General features: G+C 38.9%; 1 protein-coding gene across 4 annotated transcripts in view; it reads left to right on the plus strand.

The window, feature by feature from the left end:
• Slmap (Sarcolemma associated protein) overlaps window positions 1-20,563 on the plus strand; it is a 575,111-nt gene that overhangs the window by 470,910 nt on the left and 83,638 nt on the right. For all 4 annotated transcript variants that reach the window (XR_008406974.2, XM_070086557.1, XM_070086559.1 and 1 more), the window contains 2 exons: window positions 689-814; window positions 6,445-6,544. Coding sequence is in view for 3 of the 4 variants with exons in the window: in XM_070086557.1 (XP_069942658.1) it covers window positions 689-814; window positions 6,445-6,544 (226 nt within the window). In the remaining variant the exon portion in view is untranslated. The remainder of the gene's footprint in view (window positions 1-688; window positions 815-6,444; window positions 6,545-20,563) is intronic.

A 20,563-nucleotide genomic window follows, 5' to 3' on the forward strand; every position in this document is an offset into this window, starting at 1 on the left:
ACTGCTCTTGGCACAGTTAAGATAATTAGTATTGAGTGGTTTGTCATTAAGGTATGTCCAAGTTAAATGCAAAAATGAAAGTGCAGTTTGACTTAATGAGGCTGTCTCTCTCGTTCCTGAGCATTAAGTGGAGCTATTACAGCAAATAAGACAAAAAAGATGATTATTCTCCCAGTGTTTAGATACTACAGTATGTCTAGTTTCACATGAGTGGGAGCTTCATTTGCGGGTTTTCTTCCCCTGGCTTCAGTGAATGGTTCTCAGAACTCGGGTTGCAGTCAGCATAAGCAGTAGTGCAGAGAGGAGGAAGTATGCTGTGTGAAAAGTGATAAAAGTCAAATACAATACTGGTGTTTGAGGTATTTTGACAGGTTTGTTATCCATATTCATTGGGTCATTAAACCTTCCACGTTTTTTTATTGATCATGTCTCTGTGTTTGTCTCTTCAGCTGCAAACCATGTTATATAAGCATTACTTCCTGTAATGATCACTGTAGATACTATATAACCAGACCTTACTCTCGTCTTTCTTTGTAAAGATGGAGAGGGAATGAGTGATAGCAAATATGTTTTCCTTCTTCAGGTCCTCCTACCATTTGAAAAAGATCAACACATCAGGTGTTGATCTTTTTCAAATGGTTAATGTTGGAGCACTTGTGAATTATTTTTTTCTACCTGATTTTTTCAGGATTGCCTCAAAAGTAAAGACAATTTAAATGAAGATGATGCCAAAGATGAAGAAAGGACAAATGACCTAGATGACACAATTGATGCAGACACCACTCTTACTATCATCTCAACCAAGGAATGCAAGGTAAAATGTCGTTTCCTTTGTTCCTAAATTTTTTTGTAACATGTCGGCTGTCTCCCACTGAGGCAAGGTGACCCAAAAACGAAAGAAACACTTTCTCCATCATTCACACATAATCACTGTCTTTGCAGGGGTGCCCAGATATAACAGTTTAGATGTCACTCCAAACAGCCAATATCGCAAACCCCTCCTTTAAAGTGCAGGCATTGTACCTCCCACCTCCAGGACTCAAGCCGGTTAACTGGTTTCCCTGAATCCCTTCACAAAATATTACCCTGCACATACACACACTAACAGTTCATCTCCAAACCATACCCCAGCCGGGATTGAACCCGCAGTCAGAGAGTCTCAAAACTCCAGTCCGTCGCGTTAGCCACTAGACCAGCTAGCCACAATAAGATTCGTCCAATTAGGTATATTTCTACACCATAGGAAGGTTATCACAGGCACCACTGTGACCACAGATGCAGTTGACACTGTTGACGGCAGTGAAGGGACTTGAGCTAGAGTTCGTCACGGCCACGCTAGCTGGAGATTCGTCTGTAAAAACTTGCATCTGTGGTCACAGTGGTGCCTGTGCTAACCTTCCTATGGTGTAGAAATATACCTAGTTGGACGAATCTTATTGTGGCTAGCTGGTCTAGTGGCTAACGCGACGGGCTGGAGTTTTGAGACTCTGACCGCGGGTTCAATCCCAGCCGGGGTATGGTTTGTTTGCAATCGTGTCATTACGATTTCGTGAGTCAGCTCGTCTCCATTCACTCCTATCTAAGGCACTCATACATACCTGCTGCATGTCCAGGCCCCTTGCACACAAAACCTCTTTTACCCCCTCCCTCCATCCTTTCCTAGGATGATCATTACCCCTCCTCTCTTCCACTACAGAGTTATACACCCTCCAAGTAAACCTATTTTGCTCCATCCACTCTAAATGACCAAACCACCTCAATAACCCCTCTTCACCCCTTTGAATAATACTTATTGTAACTCTACACCTCCTAATTTCTACACTATGAATTCTCTTCATAATATTTACACCATACATTGCCCTTAGACATGACATCTCCACTGCCTCCAGCCTCCTCCTCTGCTGTAGCATTCACAACCCATGCTTCACACCCATATAAGTATTGGTACCACTATACTCTCATATATTCTCTTATTTGCCTCCATGGATAATGTTTTTTTTGTCTCCACAGATACCTCAATGCACCACTCACCTTTTTTTTCCTTCATCATTTCTATGGCTAACCTCATCCTTCATAAACCCATTTGCTGACAAATCTACATCAAATATCTGAATACATTCTTCCATACTCCCTCCCTCCAATGTGATATACAATTTTTCTTTTCCTAACTCGTTTGTTACTCTCTTCACCTTACTCTTATCTACGTTCACTTTCAGCTTTCTTTCTTTACACACCCTCCCAAGCTCGTCCACTTATTTTTGCAACTTCTCTTTAGAAATTGCAAAGGTTAGAGTCTCCCAAAAGTACAGTATCATCAGCAAAAAGTAACTATGGCAACTCCCATTTTGTATTTTATTCCCCATAATTTAATCCAAACCCTTTCCCCAACACCATACCATTTACTTCTTTTGCAACTCCATCTATAAATATATTAAACAATGTTGGTGACATTACACATCACTGTCTAAGGCCTACTTCTACTGGAAAGTAATCTCCCTCTCTCCTACACATCCTAACTTGAGCCTCACTATCCTTTACAGCATTTAGTATCTTACTACCTATTCCATACACTTGCAACATCTGCCACATTGCTTCTCTATCCACCTTATCATATGCCTTTTCTAAATCCATAAATGCAATGAAAACATCCCTGCCTTTATTTAAATGTTGTTCATTTATATGCTTCAATGTAAACACTTGATCTACACATCCTCTACCCATTCTAAAGCCTCCTTGTTCATCTGGAGTCCTTCTCTCTGTCTTACCTCTAATTCTTTCAATAATAACCCTACCATGCACTTTACCTGGAGTAAACTTCTTTCCCTATAATTTTTAAGATTTTTTTGCCTCCATTTCCCTAATATAAAGAAATTATGCACTCTTCTAATCCATAGGTACCTTCCCCTCTTTCATACATTTACTGAACAAAATTACCAACCAATCCAATACTATATCCCCCCTTTTTAAAATTTCTGCCATGATCCCATCAGTTCCAGCTGCTTTACTCCCTTTCATTCTACCTAATGCCTCACACACTTCCCCCACACTCACATCTGGCTCTTCTTCAATCCTAAAAGACGTTATACCTCCTTGGCCGGTGCATGAAATTACTGCATCACTCTCTTCATCAGCATTTAACAGTTCTTCAAAATATTCCTGCTATCTTCCCACTGAAGATGAATAGTTCAGAGAACTGACAAGTTGATAAATTAGACACATGTGCAACACTTGGGTATCTTTAATGAGGAAACGTTTCGCCACACAGTGGCTTCATCAATCCATACAAAGGAGAATGGTGAAGAACAGGAGTAGTTTGAGGTAATCGGTCCCTCAGCCTTGAGTCAAAGTAATCAGTCCATCAATCTTGAAAAGATTGCAACATATGTGTGAAGAAGTGACTTACATACTGTATGCAGGAGAGGTGCAGCAGTCGTAGGTGGTATCACATTTGACCAATGTGGAAGTAGGTCATGTCCAAGGGTTAGGCAAGTGAAGAATTCCCTGTATTAAGATCCCAAGATTTTGCTGTGGCAGACAGGAATGTAGATGAATGGTTCAGAGAACAGACAAGTTGATAAATTAGACACATGCGCAACACTTGGGTATCTTTAATGAGGAAATGTTGTGCCATGCAGTGGCTTCATCAGTCCATACAAAGGAGATTGATGGACTGATTACACTGACTCAAGGCTGGGGGACTGATTACCTCAAACTACTCCTGTTCTTCACCTTTCTCCTTTGTATGGACTGACAAAGCCCCTGTGTAGTGAAACGTTTCCTCATTAGGGATACCCAAGTGTTGCACATGTGTCTAATTTATTATCTTCCCAATACCTCTAACTCCCCCTTTACTAACTCCTCTGTTCTGTTTTTAACTGACAAATCCATTCATTCCTTAGGCTTTCTTAACCTAAAATGTATACATAAATAATTAGTATTTTGACCTACCAGACACTAATGTTTGATTGAGCAGAATATACAGTGTCGCTGCTTAACCCTTTGAGGGTTTTCGTCGTACTAGTACGTTTTACGCGTAGGGGTTTTTGACGTACTAGTACTCATAAATTCTAGCGGCCTCAAATCTAGTGGGAGAAAGCTGGTAGGCCTTCATATGAAAGAATGGGTCTATGTGGTCAGTGTGCACAGTCTAAAAAAAATCCTGCAGCACACAGTGCATAATGAGAAAAAAAAAACTTTGACCATTTTTTTTGAATAAATCAGCGACTTTGCAGTGTATTTTCGTATGGTATTTATTGTTGTATTCTAGTTTTCTTGGTCTCATTTTATAGAATGGAAGACATATTACAGAAATTGAGATGATTTTGACTGGTTTTACAAAGAAAGGTGCCTTGAAATTGAGCTCAAAGTAGCAGAAATGTTCGATTTTTACCAAACTTCAGAAGTAAACAAATCGTGCCAAGCGTGCAATACACGTCAACTGGTGAGTCTAATATTCTTTCACAAGTGCACCAATAATATTTATACCATTTTTTACACTAATGCAGTAGTCTGCATAACAGTAAATCTTATATTTTTTGTGAAAATAAAAATTCAAAGTGGAAAGCAAAAGAATATAAGAGGGGACTTGAGACATGACTAATGACTAGAGGAAATGTCATTTTAGTGCCAGGAATGTCTTTCTTGTTTATTCTGGACCCTATTCCGAAATTGGCATCTTTTGAAATTTGTGTGAAATTGGCAAAATTGCTAAATTCTGACCACTGTACTGGATAGTTGAATTTCATAAATGAGTGGTTTCTTGCATCCATTCGATAGAAAAAATGGAGTTCTAGCGAAATATTCATGTTTTTTGTCGACTAGTACAGTGAAATTGGCCGAAAATGGGGCTCAAAGTGGGCAAAATCGCCGATGCATAAACATCGCCGAGACCGCGAACTTTGTGAGAGCATAATTCCGTAAGTTTTCTATCAAATTTCAAACTTTTGGTGTCTTTATGATCGGGAAAAGATTCTCTATCTTTTCATAAGAGAAAATAATTTTTTTTAAATTTGGCCGACCCTGAGAACGAGTTTCGGAGAGGGCCTGTCGACCCTCAAAGGGTTAAAATTGTTTATGAAAGTACAGTAAGAGGTGTCCTTAATGTTGATGGATAAATTGATTTACATATAATAAATGATGCCTATGGGAGGATAGTCAAGAGTAGTTAACCCTTTCAGGGTCCAAGGCCCAAATCTGGAGTCACGCACCAGTGTCCAAGATATTTCAAAAAAAAAATTTGTTATTTTTTCTTATGAAATCGTAGAGAATCTTTTTGTGAAGGTAATAAAACAAAAAGTACGAAAATTGGTGGAAAATTGACGAAATTATGCTCTCGCGAATTTTGATGTGTCAGCGATATTTACGAATCGGCGATTTTGCCGACTTTGACTCCCATTTTAGGCTAATTACATTATTCCAATCAACCAAATTCTTAGCTATTTCACTAGTATTACTTCTATTCTATCGATTGAGCACAAGAAATCGCCAAGTCAACTGTTTCAACTACAAAATAAAGTGATCGGAAATTGTTAATTTGGCCAATTTAACACAAAGTTCAAAATATTCCAATTTCAAAATAGGGTCCAGAATGAACACTGTAGGCATTCCTGGCACTAAACTAACATTTCCTCTGTTCATTAGTTATGTTTTGAGGCTTTACAAATAAATTCCATTTTGATTTTTTATTCACATAATGAATTTTTATTCACACCAAAAAATAGAAGATTTACTGTTATGCAATACTGTAATAATTGTATAAATATCATCACCATATTTGTGAATGTATATTAGACCCACCAGCTGATGTGTATTAGACGTGTGAGGTCGTTTGTTTACTCTTGAATATCGGCAAAAATTTAACATTTCCGCTACTTTGAGCTCAGTTTCAAGCCATTTCCAATGCTAAAACCAATCAAAATCATCTCTATTTCTGTAATATGTCTTCCATTCTATCAAATGAGACCAAGAAATCGCAAATACAACTATAAAAAACATACGAAAAAACACTGCAAAGTTGCTGTTTTAATCGAAAAATCATGATTTCATTTTTTTTCTCTCATTATGCACAGTGTGCTGCAGGATCTGTTTTATGTGGTGCACACATACCACATAGATGTATTCTCTCATATCTAGGCCCAAATGTACCACTCACAGTTTATCAGAGTGAGCTGAGCTCATGGCGTAGATCTACGGTTTGGACCCTGAACGTAAAGCCGTAGATCTACGGGACGGACCCTGAAAGGGTTAATGTGTGCACCAATAATCATTTTGTGTAATAATTAAATGTGATTGCTTAAATAATGGCTTCATTACATAGTTGTTATCTATGTTACAGTAGTATCAAAAGTCCCATTAACAAAAAAGACATAGAGGATTAAAATACTTGGTTCATCAGAACTGTTGAATAAATGTAAATTAAACTTTCTGAAATTTTGTTTATTACAGGACTCTAATGTTAATGGCACTTTAGAGGATAAAGATGAGGAGAAGGAAGTGGAGGTAGCCCAAGAATCAATATTACGCACTGACATCTTAAGACTTCAAGGTTTGTATGATGTATTTTTATTTCCTGTACTAAGAAAATGTTTAGCATTTGTCTATGGTAAATGGCTGGGAAATTTAAATATGCAATAGTTTAATTCAGTTTCTGTATTTGTAAATTTATTTCTTCAAGAGGATATTTGGAATAAGACAACTGCTACTTGGCAGAATTAGGGCATTAGTATACGTTTTACAAGATGTACAACCTATGGAAAGACTAAGATGTTTACCTGTGTAACTATTTCTTACTCAAATTGTTATTTTGGGAAATTCTAAGAGCAGTTACAGTGGACCCCTGAATTTCGTGAGTCTCAAGTTTCGTGAGTTTCGAGTATCGGCAACTTTTTTCGTCAAAATATAGCCTCAAGTTTTGTGATTTGCCTCAAAATTCGGCAGTTGTACGGAACATGTCCAAGCGGCCTCCCAGCAGCCGTGCGCACACAAAGGCTCCCACGCACCATTCAGGGTCAGTGTGGCATTGTTTCTGGACGAGTGACCATCACCCCAAGCATTCATACGATACATTTTGTAATCCATTATTTTTTGTGCTTGCAACTGCTAAATAAGCCACCATGGGCCCAAAGAAAGCTTCTAGTACCAGCCCTTTGGTAAAGAAGGTAAGAAACACGATAGAATTAAAGAAAAAGTTTGTAGAAAAATATGAAAGTGGTGTTGGTAGAGGGTGAAAGTGGTAGAGGGTGGTGATGGTTGTGATGGTGGTAGATGGTGGTAGTGATGATGGTAGAAGGTGGTAGCAGTTGTGATGGAGGTAGAGGGTGGTAGTGATCGTGGTAGGGGGTTGTAGTCCTAGTGATGGAGGTAGAGAGTGGTAGTGATGGTGGTAGAGTGGTAGTGGTAGAGGGTGGTAGTGATGGTGGTAGTGATAGTGGTAGAGGGTGGTAGTGATGGTGGTAGTGGGGTGGTAGTGGTAGAGGGTGGTAGTCATGATAGTAGTGGGGTGGTAGTGGTAATGATGGTGGTAGAGGGTGGTAGTGATTGGACAGTTTTTTGTGTGATTGGGGTCCAGTGGCTCTCAAACTGGTCTTAGTGCCATTGAAAAACAAAGAAGGGAAGTAACCCCGGATAAGGACTTGGCACCTAAAGTCTTTATGGAAGGAGATTCCCCTTCCAAACAATAGTGTAACTTCAACATCCTCTCCCCTCCTTCCGTCTTCCATACACCAACAAGTCTTCAGTAAAGGTAAGTGTGATGTTGTTATTGTTTTATACTTGATTTCTCATTCTTTTCTGTATGTTAATCTATATTTAATCTATAAAAAAAAATAATTTTTAATACTTTCGGGTGTCTAGAGTGGATAACTTGGATTAACAGTGGACCCTCGGTTAACGATGCTATTGGACAGCGACAAAATAGTATACCGATGCATTTTTGCATCAAAATATTGGCTCGGCTAACGATGAAAAACTTAGTTAAGGACATACGTCCCGAACATGTCTGCGCAGCCTGAGCCCATGTAAAGCCAGTGTGCCATTGTTTACAAGCCAAGGAGGACGATTCCATGCGTACATGTGATATATTTTGTAATATTCCATTGTTTTTAGTGCTTGTAACTTCTAAATAAGCCACCATGGGCCCAAAGAAAGTTTCTAGTGCCAGCTCTGTGATAAAGAAGGAAAGAAACACAATAAAATTCAAGAAAAAACTCATAGGAAAGTACCAAAGTGGAGGAGGAAGAGAGAGAGGAGAATGTGCCTTCTGCAGTGATTCAGTGATTCTACAATATGTACAATACTAAAGCAGCAGGCATCGATAAAGGTTATAGTGCCAGCCAGTGATAAAGTGTAGAATTAACAGTGTAGCAAGTAAGTTAAGCGAGTAAGCGATAGAAAAATGACACAAAAGTAACTCTCCAATGTTGTTGGATGTGTATCGGGCCAATGAACATACGCCGGCCTGCTACGTATCTTCCACCACCCTAAACCTCTGCCAGCATCTCCTCCATCAAATTAACTAATTAAACTAACATCTCCTCCAAGGTAAGTGTAAATATAAAATTGTAAGTATGAAAGTAAATATAAGTGTAAATATGGTAGTTTGTTGGTAGACAGCAACCACCCAGGGAGGTACTACCGTCCTGCCAGATTACTGTGAAACAGAAACCTGTAACTGTTTTACATGATGGTAGGATTGCTGGTGTCTTTTTTCTGTCTCACAAACATGCTGGATAACAGGTATATCTTGCTACTTCTACTTACACTTAGGTCACACAACACATGCATATATATACATACACAAATCAAGGGTTTTTCCTCTTTTTCTTAATAGCTCTTGTTCATGTTTTTTTTTTCTCTATTGTCCATGGGGAAGTGGAAAAGAATCTTTCCTCCGTAAGCCATGCATGTCGTATGAGGCGACTAAAATGCCGGGAGCAGTGGGCAAGTATCCCCTTCTCCCGTATAAATTACTAAGTTTAAAAAGAGAAACTTTTGTTGTTCTTTTTTGGGCCACCCTGCCTTGGTGGGATACGGCTGGTTTGTTGAAAAAAAAAAAAGTGTAAATATGGTAGTAGGTTGGTAGACAGCAACCACCCAGGGAGGTACTACTGCCCTGCCAGATGACTCTGAAACAGAAATCTGTAACTGTTTTACATTGTGATAAGATTGCTGGTGTCTTTTTTCTGTCTCACAAACACACTGGACAACGGGTATATCTTGCTACTTCTACTTTGGTCACACTACACATACATATATATACACACACAAATCTAGGGTTTTTCTTCTTTTTCTTAATAGGTCTTGTTCTTGTTTTTTTTTCTCTATTGTCCATGGGGAAGTGGAAAAGAATCTTTCCTCCGTAAGCCATGCATGTTGTATGAGGCGACTAAAATGCTGGGAGCAATGGGCTAGTAACCCCTTCTCCTGTACACACTTACTAAAAATGGGAAGAAGAAAAACTATGAAACTGGGATGCTTGAATATATGTGGATGTAGTGCAGATGATAAGAAAGAGATTATTGCTGATGTCATGAATGAAAAGAAGTTGTATGTCCTGGCCCTAAGCAAAACAAAGCTGAAGCGGGTAGGCTAGTTTCAGTGGGGAGAAATACATGGGATTAAGTCAGGAGTATCTGTGAGAGTTAGAGCTATGGAAGGGGTAGCAATAATGTTGAAGGACCAGTTATGGAAGGAGAAGAGGGAATGTAAATGTGTAAATTCAAGGATTATGTGGATTAAAACAAGGGTCGGATGTGAAAAGTGGGTCATAATAAGTGTGTATGCACCTGGAGAAGAGAGGAGTGTAGAGGAGAGAGAGAGAGAGAGAGAGATTTTGGGAGATGTTAACCCTTTGAGGGTCGACAGGCCCTCTCCGAGACTCGTTCTCAGGGTTGGCCAAATTTAAAAAAAAAAAAAAAAATCTTATGAAAAGTTATAGAGAATCTTTTCCCGATCATAATGACACCAAAAGTATGAAATTTGATGGAAAACTTACGGAATTATGCCCTCGCGAAGTTAGTGGTCTCAGCGATGTTTACGCATCGGTGATTTTGCTCACTTTGAGCCCCATTTTCAGCCAATTCCACTGTACTAGTCGACAAAAAACATGAATATTTCGCTAGAATTCCATTTTTTCTATCGAATGAGTGCAAGAAAACACCCATTTACCAATTTCAACTATCCAGTACAGTGGTCAGAATTTAGCAATTTTGCCAATTTCACACAAATTTCAAAAGATGCCAATTTCCGAATAGGGTCCAGAATAAACAAGAAAGACATTACTGGCACTAAAATGACATTTCCTCTGTTCATTAGTCATGTCTCAAGGCCCCTCTTACATTCTTTTGCTTTCCATTTTGAATTTTTATTCTCACAAAAAATAGAAGATTTACTGTTATGCAGACTACCACATTAGTGTAAAAAATGGTATAACTAATATTGGTGCACTTGCGAAAGAATATTACACTCACCAGTTGATGTGTATTGGACGCTTGGCATGATTTGTTTACTTTTGAACTTTGGTAAATCGAACATTTCTGCTACTTTGAGCTCAATTTCAAGGTACTTTTCATTGTAAAACCAGTCAAAATCATCTCAATTTCTGTAACATGTCTTCCATTCTATAAAATGAGACCAAGAAAACTAGAATACAACAATAAATACCATACGAAAATACAGTGCAAAGTCGCTGTTTTATTCCAAAAATAACGGTCAAATTTTTTTTTCTCATGCACTGTGTGCTGCAGGATTTTTTTTTTATACTGTGCACACTGACCACATAGACCCATTCTTTCATATGTAGGCCTACCAGCTTTCTCCCACTAGATTTGAGGTCGCTAGAATTTAGGCGTACTAGTACGTCAAAAACCCTGGGTCATAAGTCGTACTAGTACGGCTGAAACCCTCAAAGGGTTAAGCGAATGTATAGGAACCTTTGAACCAAGTGAGAGAGTAATTGCGGTAATGGACCTAAATGCTAAAGTTGGAGAAACATGTAGAGAGGGTGTGGTAGGCAAGTTTGGGGTGCCAGGTGTAAATGATAATGGGAGCCCTTTGAACTGTGTATAGAAAGGGGTTTAGTTATAGTTTTTTTTTTTTTAGCAAGTCGGCCGTCTCCCACCGAGGCAGGGTGACCCAAAAAAGAAAGAAAATCCCCCAAAAGAAAATACTTTCATCATCATTCAACACTTTCACCTCACTCACACATAATCACTGTTTTTGCAGAGGTGCTCAAAACTTAACAACTTAGAAGCATATACCCATAAAGATACACAACATATCCTTCCAAACTGCCAATATCGCGAGCCCCTCCTTTAGAGTGCAGGCATTGTACTTCCCATTTCCAGTACTCAAGTCCGGCTGTATAAAAATAACCGGTTTCCCTGAATCCCTTCACTAATTATTATCCTGCTCATACTCCAACAGATCGTCAGGTCCCAAATACCATTCGTCTCCATTCACTCCTATCTAACACGCTCACGCACACAAATTAATATTTCATGTGGTAAAAATTTTTTTGTGTTCATACGTTAGGGTGTCGGGAATGGATTAATTTCATTTCCATCATTTCTTATGGGGAAAATTAATTCGGCTAACGATAATTTCGCCTAACGTTGAGCTCTCAGGAACGGATTAATATCGTTAGGCTAGGGTCCACTGTACTTTCATTACGTGCTACATCATACCTTGTATATTTATTTATCATCTTTTTTATAAAATATGTATTACTTATTACCAAACCTTTTTCTACACATAGCTCAATTAAAGGCTCCCCATTTTCATTTATCCCTGGCACCCCAAATTTACCTACTACTCCCTCCACAACATTTTTTCCCACTTTAGCATTAAAATTCCCAACCACAAGTACTCTCACACTTGGTTCAAAACTCCCCATGCAATTACTCAACATTTCCCAAAATCTCTCTCTCTCTCCTCTATACTTCTCTCTTCTCCAGGTGCATAAATGCTTACTATAACCTACTTCTCACATCGAACCTTTATTTTACTCCACATAATCTTTGAATTAATACATTTATAGTCCCTCTTTTCCTGCCTTAGCTTATCCTTCAACATTATTGCTACTCCTCCTTTAGCTCTAACTCTATTAGAAACCCCTAACCTAATCCCATTTATTCCTCTCCACTGAAACTCACCCACCCCCTTCAGCTTTGTTTCACTTTAAGCCAGGATGTCCAGCTTCTTCTCATTCATAACATCCACAATCATCTCTTTCTTATCATTCACACAACATCCACGCACATTCAAACTTCCCACTTTGACAATTTTCTAATTATTCTTTTTAGTAATTTTTACAGGGAAAGGGGTTACTAGCCCATTGTTCCTGGCATTTTAGTTGACTTTTACAACACGCATGGCTTACGGAGGAAAGATTCTTATTCCACTTCCCCGTGGATATAAAAGTAAAAGTAATTAGAACAAGAACTAAGATAAAATCAAAGAAAACTCAGATGAGTGTGTATAAATAAATGTATACATGTATGTGTAGTGTGGCCTAAGTGTAAGTAGAAGTAGCAAGACATACTTGTAATCTTGCATATTTATGAGACAGACAAAAGACACCAGTAATCCTACCATCTTGTAAAACAATTACAGGCTTTCGTTTTACACTCACTTGGCAGAACGGTAGTACCTCCCTGGGTGGTTGCTGTCTACCAGCCTACTACCTACCCTTGTTATTGTAACTATTATTATTATTATAATTATTATTATTGATAATTTAAGGAACTGAAGTTATCGTTATTATAATTATTTTTATTATTATTATTATTGTAATTATTATTATTATTATTATTATTATTATTATTATTATTATTATTATTATTAATTTAGGGAACTTGAGCACATATCCAGTTCCCTAGATCAGAGCCCCTCACCAGCATCAAAATTCCTTATTATTATGTATTACAATAATGATAGAGCTTCATTTCCCTAAATTAATAATAATAATAATGTACATAATACGTATGTAATAATTCAGAATGCTGTCACTAGTTGGCAGTACACGTGTTTACATTGCTGTCGAAGCAGTTCTCTCCTGCTTTGCTTACAATTTTGACAGTCATTTGGCCAAATTTCACTTTTTTAACTATGGGTCCTAAGAAAATAATTGTGAAGGACAGTGCTGAGAAGAAAAAGACGATGATTTCCATGGAATTAATGCATGAAATCATAGATAAACATATGCAAGGTGCACGAGTTGTGGATTTAGCCAGACAGTACCAGTGAAGTACATCTACTATATGTATGATACTAAAGCAGCAGGAGTCGATAAAGGCTATAGCGCCAGCCAAGGGCATTACAATTATGTCTAAGCTGCGGACCTTTGTCTATGAAAAGATGGAGAAGCTGCTGCTGACATGGTTGAGAGAGAAGTAGCTCGCAGGAGATACCACATCAGTTATGTTCAGTGATTAAACAAAAATTGTATCAGTTATGTTCGGTGTGTAAGTACATATACACTCTATATAAACAGTTTATTATTTCTTTACATTCTGTAGTGTATTATGATTTATGTGTTTATATACGATATTTTCAGTGTTTTTTGAGGCTACTGCAGGTAGCCTCAAAAATACTCCATTTTCTCTTACAATAAGAGCATGGGAAGATACTGTATAGTCATATTGGACAGGAAATGGTGGATGCTTCTGCTGCTGCCTCTGCCACCATATTATGGCCTATTTTATTAATTTTAGAGTATATATCATGTTTCTGTATTAATTATATTATGTATTATGTCATATTAGATGAATTGTGATAGATAAATAAGCCGTACGGTTGATAATAGCGTCATATTCAAGTATTTTTTCTTGTCTCTCCAGAGTGCTAGAACAAATTAATGGCTTTTCAGTTAATTTAAATGAGGAAAATTAATTAGATATATGAGTAAATTGAGTTATGAGCTAGCTCCTGGAACGGATTAAACTTGTAAGTCAAGGTTCCACTGTATTGCTATAAATTACTAGTACTTATCAGTTAAATAATGTATAACTTAGCCATACAGAGTGTGAAAAGGATTTGGGGGTTGTGGTAAGCAGCAACCTTAAGCCAAGACAGCAGTTCCTAAGCGTACGTAACAAAGCAAAGAGATTCCTGGGATTTGTATCTAGAAGTGTAAGCAACAGAAGTCCAGCAGTTATTTTACAGCTTTATACATCATTAGTAAGGCCTCGCCTAGATTACGCAGCTCAGTTCTGGTCTCCATATTACAGAATGGATATAAATTCCCTAGTAAACATCCATTGTAGAATGACCAAATTAATACATAGCATTAGAAATCTTTTGTATGAAGAACAATTCTCCTTTATATGGATTGATGAAGCCACTGTGTGGTAAAACTTTTAATCAGTAAAGATACCTAAGAGTTGCACACGTGTCTAATTTATCAACGTGTCGGTTCTCTGAACTATTCATCTACAATCCTGTCTGACACTGCAACTTCTTGGGATCTTGATACAGTGGACCCTTAACCAGCGATGGCATCGATTAACGATAAATCTGACTAGCGATACATTTAAACGCAAAAATTTTGCCTCAACTAGCGCTTAAAAACCCGACCAGTGCTATTCGTTCTGTACCATACACGTCCACTTTGGCCTGAGTGCGCCTCACTTGTCCCTTGGGTGTCAGTGTTTACAAGCCAGCCAGCCACCGCGGTCGCTTCCAAACATACAACAACTGGAACATTTCATATTATCACAGCCTTTGTAGTGATTGCACCTGCAAAATAAGTCACCATGGGCCCCAAGAAAGCTTCTAGTGCCAACCCTACAGCAAAAAGGGTGAGAATTACTATGGAGATGAAGAAAGAGATCATTGCTAAGTATGAAAGTGGAGTGCGTGTCTCTGAACTGGTCAGGTTGTATAATAAACCCCAATCAACCATCGCTACTATTGTGGGTAAGAAAACGGCAATCAAGGAAGCTGTTCTTGCCAAAGGTGCAGCTGCTGCTGCACCAGAGTCAGCTGCTGTTGTTGCTGCACCACCATCAGCTGTATTACTCGAAGATGTGGAGAGAGTGTTGTTGGTGTGGCTTAACATGAAACAGTTACCGAGAAACGATTAACCCCGGAGGGTTAGCCACCCAGGATAACCCAAGAAAGTCAGTGCATCATCGAGGACTGTAACTTATTTCCATTGGGGGTCCTTAATCTTGTCCCCCAGGATGCGACCCACAACAGTTGACTAACAGCCAGGTGAACAGGAAAAAATGCCAGGAACTAGTACTCATATTGGTGAGGTTAGTGGGGAGGATGTGGAAGAGTTGGTGGAGGAGGACAATGAAGAACAAACCACTGATGAGCTGCTAGATCATCTTCAACAGTAAGAGGCCACACCTGAGGAAACTGCTTCGGAGGAGGGGAGAGAGAAATTGAAGAAGTTGCCTACTTCAAAGATTAAGGAAATGTGTGCAATGTGGCTTAAAGTGCAAACCTTTTTTGATGAAAATCACCCTCACACAGCTATTGCAAGCCGTGCTGGTGACTATTACACTGACAATGTTGTGAAACACTTTAGGATAAAGGAACGAGAGGTACAGGCCTCTATGGACAGATATGTTGTGCGACAGAAGTCCAGTGACTCTGAAGCTGGTCCTAGTGGCATTAAAAGAACAAGGGAAGTAACCCCAGAAAAAGACTTGCTGCCTCAAGTGCTAATGGAAGGGGATTCCCCTTCTAAACACTAACAAGATCAACGGTCTCCCCTCCTCCCATCCCATCAATCATCACCAGATCTTCAATAAAGGTAAGTGTCATGTAACTGTGCATGTCTTCTTCAGTTTGTGTGTATTAAAATTAATATTTCATGTGGTAAAATTTGTTTTTTTTTCAATACTTTGGGGTGTCTTGCACGGACTAATTTGATTTCCATTATTTCTTATGGGGAAAATTAACTTGACTAACGATTATTTTGATTAACGATGAGCTCTCAGGAACGGATTAATATCGCTAGTTGAGGGTCCACTGTACTTGGGAATTCTTCGCTTGCCTAACCCTTGGGCACGACCTACTTCCACATTGGTCAAATGTGACACCACCTACGACTGCTGCACCTCTCCTGCCTATGGTATACAGTGGTCCCTCGATAATCATAAGGCTCGATAGTCGTAATTTTCGAAAATCGTAATGTTATTTTCGTCAAAACATTGGCTTGCTAATCGTCGTTTGACTTGCGAATAGTCGTTCGTCTGGGACTCGTACTCACAGCTCTGAGCCGTTCCCAGCCAGTGTGCTATTGTTTACCAGTGAGCGATAGTCCTCTCACATGTTCATATGAAATATTTCATAATACTCCATTCATTTTAGTGATTGCAACTATTAAATAAGCTACCATGGCTCCAAAGAAACCTCCTAGTGCCAAGCCTTTGGTAAAGAAGGTGAGAAATACGATTGAATTTAAGGAAAACATCATTAAACAATATGAAAGTGGCATACGTGTGGCCGAACTGGACAGGATGTATAACAAACCCCATAGCTTCCATCGTGGCCAAGAAAAAGGAAATCAAGGAAGCTGTTGTTGCAAAGGGGGTAAATATGCTGACAAAAATGAGGTCACCAGTACTCGAAGATGTTGAGAAGTTATTATTGGTGTAGATAAACAAGAAACAATCAGCAGGAGATAGTCTTATGGCGTCGATTATTTGTGAAAAGGGTACGCAGTTGCACGACGATCTGGTAAAGAAATTGCCTGCAACGAGTACTGATATTTGTGAATTTAAGGCCAGCAAAGGTTGGTTTGAGAGATTTAAGAACCGTAGTGGCATACACAGTGTGGTAAGGCATGGTGAGGCTGCCAGTTCGGACAAAATTGCAGCTACAAAATTCGTGAGTGAGTTCAAGGAGTACATAGAGACTGAAGGACTGAAACCTGAACAAGTGTTCAGTTGTGACGAAACAGGCCTCTTTTGGAAGAAAATGCCAAAGAGGACCTACATTACTCAGGAGGAAAAGGGACTGCCAGGACACAAGCCTATGAAAGACAGGCTGACGCTCATGTTCTGTGCTAATGCTAGTGGGGATTTCAGAGTGAAGCCGTTACTAGTGTACCATTCTGAAAATCCCAGAGTGTTCAGGAAAAACAATGTTATGAAGAGTAAATTGTGTGTCTTGGAAATCTAATAATAAGGCATGGGTCACGAGGGAAATTTTCGTCGAGTGGTTCAATGAAGTGTTTGGCCCTAGTGTGAAGAATTACCTCCTGGAAAAGAAATTGGATCTCAAGTGCCTCCTAGTAATGGACAATGCAACTGCTCATCCTCCAAACTTGGATGACCTAATTTTGGAGGAGTTTGGATTCATCACAGTAAAGTTCTTGCCCCCCGAATACCACTCCTCTCCTCCAGCCCATGGACCAGCAGGTCATTTCAAACTTTAAAAAACTCTACACCAAAGCAGTGTTTCAAAGGTGCTTTAATGTGATCTCAAACATTAAGTTGACCCTAAGAGATTTTTGGAAAGAACACTTCAGTATCCTCCACTGCATAAGCCTTATAGGTAAGGCTTGGGAGGGAGTGACTACCAGGACTTTGAACTCTGCTTGGAGAAAATTGTGGCCAGATTGTGTCCACAAGAGGGATTTTGAAGGGTTTGTGGCTGACCCTGATGAGCCTATGTCAGTTGTGAAATCTATTGTGGCACTGGCGAGTTCCATGGGGTTGGATGTGAGTTTGGAGGATGTGGAAGAGTTTGTGGAAGACCACAACAAAGAGCTCACCACTGAGGAGCCGCAAGAGCTTCATCAGGAACAGGAACAGATTGCAGCTCAGAATCTTGCTGCAGAGAAGGAGGAAGAGAGATGGAAGATGTTGCCTTCTTCAGAAATTAGAGATATTTTTACTATGTGGGGTAAGATGGAAAGCTTTATGGAGAAATATCACCCTAACAAGGCTGTTGCAAGCCATGTTGGCAACATGTACAGTGACAAAGTCTTGGCCCATTTTAAGAACATAAGAAAGGAGGAACACTGCAGCAGGCCTGTTGGCCCATACTTGGCAGGTCCTTTACAATCCATCCCACTAACAAAACATTTGCCCAACCCAATTTTCAATGCTACCCAAGAAATAAGCTCTGATGCGCAAGTCCCACTCAAATCCAACCCCTCCCACTCATGTACTTATCCAACCTAAATTTGAAACTACCCAAAGTCCTAGCCTCAATAACCCAACTAGGTAGACTGTTTCACTCATCAACTACCCTATTTCCAAACCAATACTTTCCTATGTCCTTTCTAAATCTAAACTTATCTAATTTAAATCCATTACTGCGGGTTCTCTCTTGGAGAGATATCCTCAAGACCTTATTAATATCCCCTTTATTAATACCTATCTTCCACTTATACACTTCGATCGGGTCTTCCCTCATTCTTTGTCTTCAATCTTTCTTCATATGGAAGATTTCTAATGCTATGTATTAATTTAGTCATCCTACGCTGAATGTTTTCTAACGAATTTATGTCCATTCTGTAATATGGAGACCAGAATTGAGCTGCATAATCTAGGTGAGGCCTTACTAATGATGTATAAAGCTGCAGTATGACCTCTGGACTTCTGTTGCTTACACTTCTTGATATAAATCCCAGTGATCTATTTGCCTTATTACGTACGCTTAGGCATTGCTGTCTTGGTTTAAGGTTGCTGCTCACCATAACCCCCAAGTCCTGTTTGCAATCCGTATGGCTAAGGTCTACATCATTTAACTTATAAGTGCTAGGGTTATGGACACTACCGAGCTTCAGAACCTTGCATTTATCTACATTGAACTGCATCTGCCACTTTTCTGACCAAGAATAGAGTTTGTTTAAATCCTCCTGAAGTTCCATAACATCTACGTTTGAATCAATTATCCTACCTATCTTTGTGTCATCGGCGAATTTGCTCATATCACTAGTAATTCCCTCATCAAGATCATTGATATATATTATAAACAACAACGGGCCCAAGACTGATCCCTGTGGAACGCCACTTGTTACAGATCCTTACTCGGATTTAACCCCATTTATGGACACACTCTGCTTTGTCTGTGAGCCATGACTCAATCCACGAGAGCACTTTTCCCCCAATGCCATGAGCTTCCACTTTCTTTAACAGTCTATGGTGCGGAACTCTATCAAAAGCCTTACTAAAATCTAAGTAAATAATATCAAATTCTTTATCGTGGTCAACAGCCTCAAAAGCTTTACTGAAGAAAGTTAATAAATTAGTTAGACAAGACCGGCCTCTTGTGAATCCATGCTGAGTATCATTAATCAAGCTATGATTATCGAGATGGCTTCTTATAATCTCAGCTATAATTGACTAGTAATTTGCCTACAATTGAGGTCAGGCTTATTGGGCGGTAATTTGACGGTAACGACTTGTCCCATTTTAAAAATAGGAATTACATTAGCCATCTTCCACATATCAGACACTACACCTGTTTGAAGAGATAAATTAAAAATATTAGTTAATGGTTCACAGAGTTCCATTTTGCATTCCTTAAGAACCCTTGAAAAAACCTCATCAGGACCCGGCGATTTATTTTGCTTCAGTCGGTCTATTTGTTTCATAACCATTTCACTGGTGACTGTGATGTTACATAATTTATCTTCTTCAGGCCCACTATAAAAATTAATTACTGGAATATTGTTAGTGTATTCCTGTGTAAAAACCGAGAGAAAATAATTATTTAAAATCGAGCACATTTCATTCTCCTTGTCAGTAAGATGCCCATAGTTATTTTTAAGGGGACCTATCTTATCTCTAACTTTTGTTCTATAGACCTGGAAAAAACTTTTTGGGTTAGTTTTCGAATCCTTAGCAACTTTGATTTCATAGTCCCTTTTAGCTTTTCTTATCCCCTTTTTAACGTCCCTCTTAATGTCAATATACTGATTCATAAGATGACCCTCACCTCTTTTGTTACACCTATAAATTCCCTTCTTATGCCCTAGTAGATATTTCAGCCTATTATTCATCCATTTTGGGTCATTTCTATTTGATCTAATTTCTTTATACGGGATAAACGTTCTTTGAGCAGCATGTATAGTGTTCAGAAAACTGTCATATTGATATCTCACTTCGTTACCCCAGTCAACAGATAAGTGTTCTCTAAGCCCATTGTAATCTGCTAAGCGAAAATCTGGGACTGATACTGAGTTATCCCTACTATCATACTTCCATTTAATGCTAAATGTAATTGATTTGTGGTCACTAGCACCCAGTTCCTCTGAAATTTCTAAGTTATTAACAAGGGATTCATTGATAGCCAGAACTAAGTCAAGCAGGTTATTTCCCCTTGTAGGTTCTGTCACAAACTGCTTCAAAAAACAATCCTGAACTACTTCTAAGAAGTCAAATGATTCTAAATTCCCAGTCAAGAAATTCCAATCAATATGACTAAAGTTAGTCTCCTAGAATTACTACATTATCGTGCCTTGTGGCCTTAACAATTTCCTCCCATAGTAGTCTCCCTTGGTCCCTATCCAAGTTTGGGGGATGGTATATCACACCTAAAATCAGCTTTTCATGCCCCTCTGAAAATTCTATCCAAACAGACTCTGTATGTGTTACTT

This window comes from Cherax quadricarinatus, chromosome 19, assembly GCF_038502225.1.
Source record: "Cherax quadricarinatus isolate ZL_2023a chromosome 19, ASM3850222v1, whole genome shotgun sequence".
In the NCBI taxonomy this organism is placed as follows: domain Eukaryota; kingdom Metazoa; phylum Arthropoda; class Malacostraca; order Decapoda; family Parastacidae; genus Cherax; species Cherax quadricarinatus.